Genomic DNA, 7,500 nt, shown 5'->3' on the forward strand with positions numbered 1-7,500 from the left:
AAATGTGGATGTAGCCAGACTTATGCTAACTCGATATGGTGTGGATTCCAAACCAGTGTTAACTGGACAATCAGTTCACAATCAGCGTATCGAGAGATTATGGCGTGATGTTCACAATTATGTAGTCTCTTACTATAAGAACATCTTTTACTTTTTAGAAGAAAGAGAGCTTTTGGATCCTAATGATGAAATAGATTTATATGCATTGCACTATATCTATATTCCTAGATTAAACAACACTATTGATCAATTTGTTATGCAGTGGAATAACCACCCACTGTCAAGGGAAGGAGGACACTCTCCTCTTCAAAAGTGGACAGAAGGATTTTATCAGTATGCACAATCTGATTACATGACTGTCAGGGAATTGTTGGATCCAAGAAGTGTTGATCACCATTATGGAATTGATGATAATGCACCCCTGCCTGAACTTCAGACAGCGAATCACATTGAAGTACCCAGGTCTACAATCCAACTAGCAGAGAGGGAATTTTCTACTCTACTAAATGATGTGCACCCACTGTCTGATGATGGCGAGCATGGCATCTCCTTGTATGAGATTAGCAAGATATCTTTAATGAGAATATTAAACATGTAAATACATAAATAATAAGCATCAATGGCTAGCTAATAAATAACAAGGAACTGTGAATGTGTCAGTTGATAGGAATCTTTGATTACAATACATGCTGCATTTCACAAATCACTGAGAAACTACATTCTCTACTTTTTCAAATCCCATAATACTCTTCTTTTACCCCGCAAAAACTTGGATATGCATTGTTTACGATTTCTCTTGGGACATCTTCGTGTCCCAGGAGAAATTGCAAACATTGATTATGCAAAGGTTTTGGGGTAAAAGAGGTGTATTATGGGATTTGAGAGACTACAGAATACTGTATATACGGAGTACAACATGATACTCTCAAATTTGAAATTACAACTTAAGTCTTAGCTTTTTCACTGTAATTGCAATGTTCCACTGTTTGTGATATGATAAAAAATGAAAACTTTAAAACAACAACATAAGTACTGTACTTAAGTAAAATACTGATGCAAGTAATAATAAAATTAATGTTCTTTAGCATTTGCCAAAGCCAACTCCATTTTCTAAGGCATGTGTTAGAAGACTGTTGAACTCTTTGGGGTCTTCAATTCCCCTTGGCAAAAACAAAGTTAAGGAGCAAGTTGAAGACCATGGATACCTCTTCACATTCTCTTCTGTTTCATAAAACTCAATTAGTATGGGACCATCAAAGCCCAGTGGCGGTACAGTGTCTGCCCCTGTGGTGAAAATCAACAAGTCTTCCAGGGTCACACCGTTAACTTCCTCTTCTTCTAGGTCTTGCAGGTACAGGTCCAAGCAATATATTGTCTTGTCTTCCTTGTCTCTATCATTGGAACCCTTGTCTGAGTACATAATAGAGTACAATTTCTTGAATCTTTGGGCACTGAGCTTTTGATTCTCCGCACCCAAAACAATCTTGAAAATGCCAGGGTTGTTCATCACACGATCTCCAAAACCACTAATAGAGTTAAGGCCTTTATGGAATTGTTGGATTTCTGCATGGACAGAAAAGAAGAATACCTGTATAACAAAAAACAAATAAATGTTTAGCTATTTGAAAAATAATTGTGTATAACAGCAACGTGTTATCACAGTCAAAACTTTGTTCAGTGGAACAACTGCTGAATGGCTTGCCATCTACTACACTGTTGCTATGTGGTATCCCAAGTCATGCAAAGGCCCTTGTACCACTAATTTTATAACAGTTGTAAGACAATAAATTTAAAAGTATACAAAAATTTGGTTTTATCAATGGAGTTGATAATGTAAATTGGCCACCGTACAGAGATTCTGTACGGTGGCCAATTTACATTATCAACTCCATTGATAAAACCAAATTTTTGTATACTACTTCCCCACCCACGCAGCACCACAGTTTCTTTAGAAACTACCCTCTTCAAATTTAAAAGTACATTGTCGAACAAAATGAATATAAGCCTAAGGTAAAGTTTACCTTATGAACCCAACCTAGTTTAATAAATGTATAATAAATATACATCTAATGGCAATGGCCTGTACAATTGGATAATGGCAGGGTGGGGGCTTAATAAAGAGTGTCACACACTGGTACCTGTTTAAGGAGGCAATGCTGGATCTCACTTTTCTTGCTAAAATCAGCTGTGAACACTCTTGAGTAGCCATGGTTTGCAATTAAATCACCACCTGACTCTTTTATGGCATTGAATTCTCCTTCACTGACACATTCCTGTAACCCTTTAAGGACCTCCTTGATTTCTTCATCACAGACAGCCTCGATTGCCTGACTTGTGTTAAATGGAAGATCTTTCATGACAGAAAATGCTTCTAGAGAAAGACATTTGGGCCCAGGACCACCCTGGAGAACACTCCATGCCACCAACTTTCCAGCTAACTCATATTTATTTCCATGGAGCAGCTCCAGGTCATGGGAAAACCATGTGCCATAGAAAATGCCAAGATTCTTAAGTGACATCATAAGAAGGCGAAAAAATTCTCTCCTTGGCCCACCAGAGTCTACTCCATCTTCACCTGAGAACATGATGTGGACTGGGCGAACAAATGAAAATTTGCCTCTTTCTAAGGCTCTAAGAGCACTTGACAGAACATTCTTTCTGCTTATTACAACGTTGACATGTGAGTCACTTTGCTTGTCCAAGTTATCATCCACAAACTCTCGGAGGACATCAGATGCTTTTGCCTCATTCATGGAACAGGAACCTGTCTCTCTTTGATCTTCCAGGCTTGCTTGAATGGCAGCATGTAAATCAACATCTTCATCACAATTCTCATCATCTACATTGATTTCATCTGGAAACATGTTAACATACGTGTTGTATCCCACCATAAGTTGTGATTCTCTTACAGGTTTGCTTTGCGTACTGCAGCTGGGTTGTGAGAGGTAGCCACTACAGGAAGGGCTTGTACTTGCTTTATTCTCACCATCACTCGCAGTCATTTGATGAATTTTCTTATTTGGCGGCTCGGTAACCTCTGACTCATGCATTGATTTCAAAGCAAAGGGAGAATCCATTAAACTCTCATCATCCTCACTTTCCAATGGATCATCACCTTCTTCATCACCTTGACAACTGCCATACCAACGTTTCAAGCTCTCATCATGCACTTCCGTAGTGACTCTGATATACAACGGACCTTGCTTGGACACGTGTTTCGCCACCTTTCCGGTGAAAGGACCAGAGTTCAGTTCGACTATTTTATTGCCAACGGCTCTGACAAAATAAAACTTTGGCTCTGAGCAGCATCTTAATTTCCGTTCAAAGAGTTCATTGCACTTACATCTAATTTCTTCTTCTTGCATTTCATCAGAAAATTCCACCGCACTAGCAGCAAAGTTCTTGCTATAGAGCGTCTCTCTGAACTGTCCACGTGGGACTTCATCAACCTTCGGAGATGGCAGTAGAACTACATCCTTTAAAACTGCTTTAGATACACTACTGGATCCACAAATGGCCGATGTCCCCTTCTTGTTTACACGCTTTTTCCCTTTCCTGGACCAGTTTGCACTTGGATTGAATACACCATTAGTGGCCCGACTCGCAGATACTGACGCAGACGCCGCAGAGTGGCTTGAAGATTGCCCTCGGATACTTGGAAATAATTGCCTTAAAGCAGCTTCTCTAGCTTCTGTTTTGTTTTCGTTTATAGCTTGATTCATCTTTGGAGCATTACTAGCCTCACTGCTGGATTCATTAAGCGAGATTACAGCCTCTACCAGTCTGTTCAATATGCGCTCCGCCATATTGAACAACTGGCGGGAATTATAAGTGGACAGGCCTTCTGGCTTTTGCGACAGTCAGCTGACCAAAACACCGCGGGCGAAGTATTATTTTTACAACACAAGTTGTATATTTCCGAATTTCGGTATATTTTTCATGTAAGTCGTACTTTTTACACAGAGGTGTTTATTTTCCCAAGAAGTTGTATATTTTGGTAGTAAGTATTATATTTTTCACAATAAGTGATATATTTTTCTCCATAAGTTGTATATTTCCCAAGATAAGTTGTATGTATTTGCTATATGTATTAGATATTCTACAACAAGTATTTTTGTCCGAAACGGCGCGCCATACAGTTTCAAGATGAGAGGATGCAAGGGTTGACATGCCGCACATCCGTACCGGCGTGAAACCTTGTGGACCTTTTATAATTTTGCTCTGACGAGCATGTCTTTTAGGGATTTTCCTTTCTTGTAAGAAATGATAGGTGGTTCTTTAAAAATTTGGCGAAGTAACGGTTGGTTTTGTATAAGATTCCATTTTTCCAGTAGAACTTCTTTTAAAATAGACACTGAGGGCTGGTCCTGTGTAACGAAAGGCAATATTTCTTTTCTCTCCTTGTTGTGTTTAAGGAGTGCACTCTCCCTCTCTGTAAACTTAATATCTGATAGAAGGTTTTCTACCAGAGTTTGTGGGTAACCTCTGTCAATAAGTCGTTTTTTGAAATTTGAAATGTTATCCTCAAACGTAGTTTCTGAGGAGTTTGTTCGTAGGATTCTAAAGGCTTCCCCTTTGACAAATCCTTTTTTAACACTTGGTGGGTGACAAGAGGTGAAATGTGTGTACTGGAAGGTTTCCGTTTTCTTAAAATGTGTCTTAAACGGCTGAGTTGGCTGACAGCTGAGCACGTGTGAACCTCACCAGGCGAGATCAAAGGTCACACGGCATGTTGTATGAGTGACCATTCGTGACATTAGTGCGTGACGTTCGAAGCGTAACGCGTAACAAGCTCTAACAAGAGGGAATTGACCGCATCGGGCGATGAAAACATTATTTTTTATTTTTTTCAAATACAATTCTAAGTGATCCTAAGTCGCTGTCGAATGTTTAAACAGTAGAAATTCGCTGCCCATTTTGAACTTTTTCCCGTCGCTTTCGTAGATTGGAGCAGTAATCTTGTCGTTTGTCGCCATTTCATTTCCCTGATCTCGCTGTTTCAACGTCATGTCGCCCGTCGGAATTTACCCTATCAGGGCCTCGTTACTGGGTTGCCGTATGGCAATCCAGTCGGAAAATGGAGAGATTATTATTTTTTTTATTTTCCGTGTCGGTAAAAGTCTTGCCTGTCACTCCCCTGCTAAGTGGTGTCTTTGTGCATAGAGCCTTCTGCTCGTATTTTCTTAGGATAGAGAGGGTAGTGGAAATGCGTAGACTTCTCTGGTGGACACAGTAGAATGATAAACTTAACCTGCAATGGCGTCGAAAGTCATGTAACGCGAATGGCGTTTTAGTGGATCTTTAAACAAAATATACCCTTATGGAGCTCAATAATGGAAAGTCAGTTGGATAAACTAGGCAAGCGGTGAAAACAAATACCTGGAATCGTAAAAGCGACGAGTAATGGACTTCGACAACAATCTATCGCCCGTCGAGCAGAAATCAAAGTGAACTGTATTTACCTGAAGTACATGGTAATTTGACACGATTGAGTTTCTTGTCTTCACGCACGCAATGAAATAGGAAGAGGTTTTCGCCTCTAAGAGCCAATATGTTGTTTGTTTCAATAAATTTTTCGCTGGAAAAGGATTCTGTGGTATTTTCTGCCTTCGTGAATTATAATATCATGTTGTGTATTGAATTTTCGAGCTTAAGGTTGAAATGTGATATGGGAGAACTTTTTTAGTATTGCTCTGAAAGCAGGAAGGGTTCACAGGCCTGTTGGAAGCGTGCTTGAGTTGAAACAAAATGAGCCCCAAAATCAGTGAAAAATTGTGACGCAGATGAATAATAAAGTAGCTGCTATTTCCAAAATGATGGAATTACCTGGTGATAAATAACGTCGTAGGCGTCTTGGAGAGTAAATTTTGACTTTGCATAAATAAGAGTTGGGCGATTGTGATCTTTGTTTTGACTTTGCTCATTTCATTGTCAAACGTTATGGAGTTAGGTATCATCGAGTTTGGATTAGAGTTCGAGTTCGAGTTGGACTTCGAGTTGGACTTCGAGTTGGACTTCGAGTTGGACTTCGAGTTGGACTTCGAGTTGCGCTTCGAGTTAATAATTAAAAAGCAAGTATAGAATTGATAATAATGTATAATTATTATTTATTATTAATGTTAATAAGCAAAGAGATGTATAAGCTGGGCGAAGAACAGGAATTCGGGGCAATATTGGGATTTTTCATTTTTTTTGGGCGGTTTAAGTAATAAAATTGCTGACACATTAAAATATAGAGCTGGGATATAGGTTTTCAACAATGTGTGGTACCTTTTGTCACTGCGAATGAATAATAACAAATTGTCCATATTTGGGGTCGTGGCCCATATATTTACTAATAGACGATTTCATATTATTCAGAATTAAAAATAATTTTAATTACCTCTCTACATTTCATTTCGCTCTACAAGACAATCATAGGCACTTGCAAGGTAAAAACGCAACGAAAGTGAACTAAGATTGACATTTAAAACGAGCTGTCTTCTCACAGTCAGTTTCTAAAACATTTGTTTTGGACAAAACATCAACTTTCAAAAGAACAAATTGTTTATTTCTCTACAAACTGATCTGTCACTGTAATCTAAACTGCAATCTGCTACGTAGACAATAGTTGCCGGTTTTTTCTACTTATAACCGAGGAAACTATAGGGGAAGTGAACCTCACTTTTTAACCGTAACTTTCATGTTGATTATTTTTTTGGGCGAGATCTGGAAAAGGTTTTGAAAGGTCCTTTCACATCAAAATTGGAAAACAGGTAACTGTCTTTCAGCATTCCTGAATCTCGCCGCTCCTGCGGTCTAGATTTCCCCTTCCGGACCCCGAGTACGGACCGTTCCGAAATTTCCAACTTTCCCAACGTTTCAAGCTTTTTGTTGCACCGTAAAACAAAGTAAAGTATAAACATTTAACACAGAGTCAAACAAGTAAGGATTCCGATAGCTCAATTTTGGAACAAAATGTCAAGCGCTCGCGTACGCCGCATTTGCATTGGCTATTTGCTGGGCTATAACTTGAAGAATACCAGACGTGGAAAGAGGATATCGAAAATGGCAAAAAGGGCAACTTATTAAAGAGTGAGTTTATACTACGATTTGAATTTTCGGAGAATTTAGAGGATTTCTATGGAAAATGTTGCTGGAGAGCAAGGTCTTTCTCTTCAACAACTTTTTCAATACAAATCTTCGCATTTTTTTAAAAATTCAAACCGTCATAAAAGTCATTCTTTAATGCCAGGGGCCTCAAACTTGGCCATTTTGATATTTTTGACATGCTTTTTCCATTTCCGACATTCTTTGATTTATAGCCCACAATTTTATGAAAAGTAGGTCACGTGATGGTCTAGCTGTAAAGGGCCTGTTAAAATTTAAACTCAAAAGTTGCTTTCAAAATAATACTGTAGAGAAAAAAAAAATGAACACGTTATTTGCAGGCTTTGGTCGTTCCGTATCGATTACGGGGCCCAGGACCGTACTGAAGACCTCGAGCACCTAAGCCTCAAA

At 38.9% G+C, this 7,500-nt stretch overlaps 2 protein-coding genes across 2 annotated transcripts in view; one reads left to right on the forward strand and one right to left on the reverse strand.

The window, feature by feature from the left end:
* LOC138016240 (uncharacterized) overlaps positions 1-652 on the forward strand; it is a 2,044-nt gene extending 1,392 nt beyond the window's left edge. Inside the window, exon 2 of the mRNA XM_068863414.1 lies at positions 1-652. This exon is cut by the window's left edge and continues 192 nt beyond it. Within this exon, the coding sequence (XP_068719515.1) occupies positions 1-598 (598 nt within the window). The 3' untranslated portion in view covers positions 599-652.
* LOC138016238 (uncharacterized) lies at positions 556-3,785 on the reverse strand. The gene is made up of 2 exons (XM_068863409.1): positions 2,139-3,785; positions 556-1,588 (listed from the first exon to the last, which is right to left on the reverse strand). Exons 1-2 carry the CDS (start codon positions 3,720-3,722, stop codon positions 1,082-1,084), a joined length of 2,091 nt encoding a protein of 696 aa, XP_068719510.1. The 5' UTR covers positions 3,723-3,785; the 3' UTR covers positions 556-1,081.
* Between the last annotated feature and the right edge of the window lie 3,715 nt (positions 3,786-7,500).

This window comes from Montipora capricornis, chromosome 9 (assembly GCF_036669925.1).
Source record: "Montipora capricornis isolate CH-2021 chromosome 9, ASM3666992v2, whole genome shotgun sequence".
NCBI classification, from domain to species: Eukaryota; Metazoa; Cnidaria; class Anthozoa; order Scleractinia; family Acroporidae; genus Montipora; species Montipora capricornis.

Coding starts and splice junctions, on each gene's coding strand:
- LOC138016238 (XM_068863409.1), bottom strand. CDS start 3,722: ATGAATCAAGCTATAAACGAAAACAAAACAGAAGCTAGAGAAGCTGCT. Junction 1,589..2,138: donor AGCATTGCCTCCTTAAACAG/GTACCAGTGTGT, acceptor TTTGTTATACAG/GTATTCTTCTTTTCTGTCCA.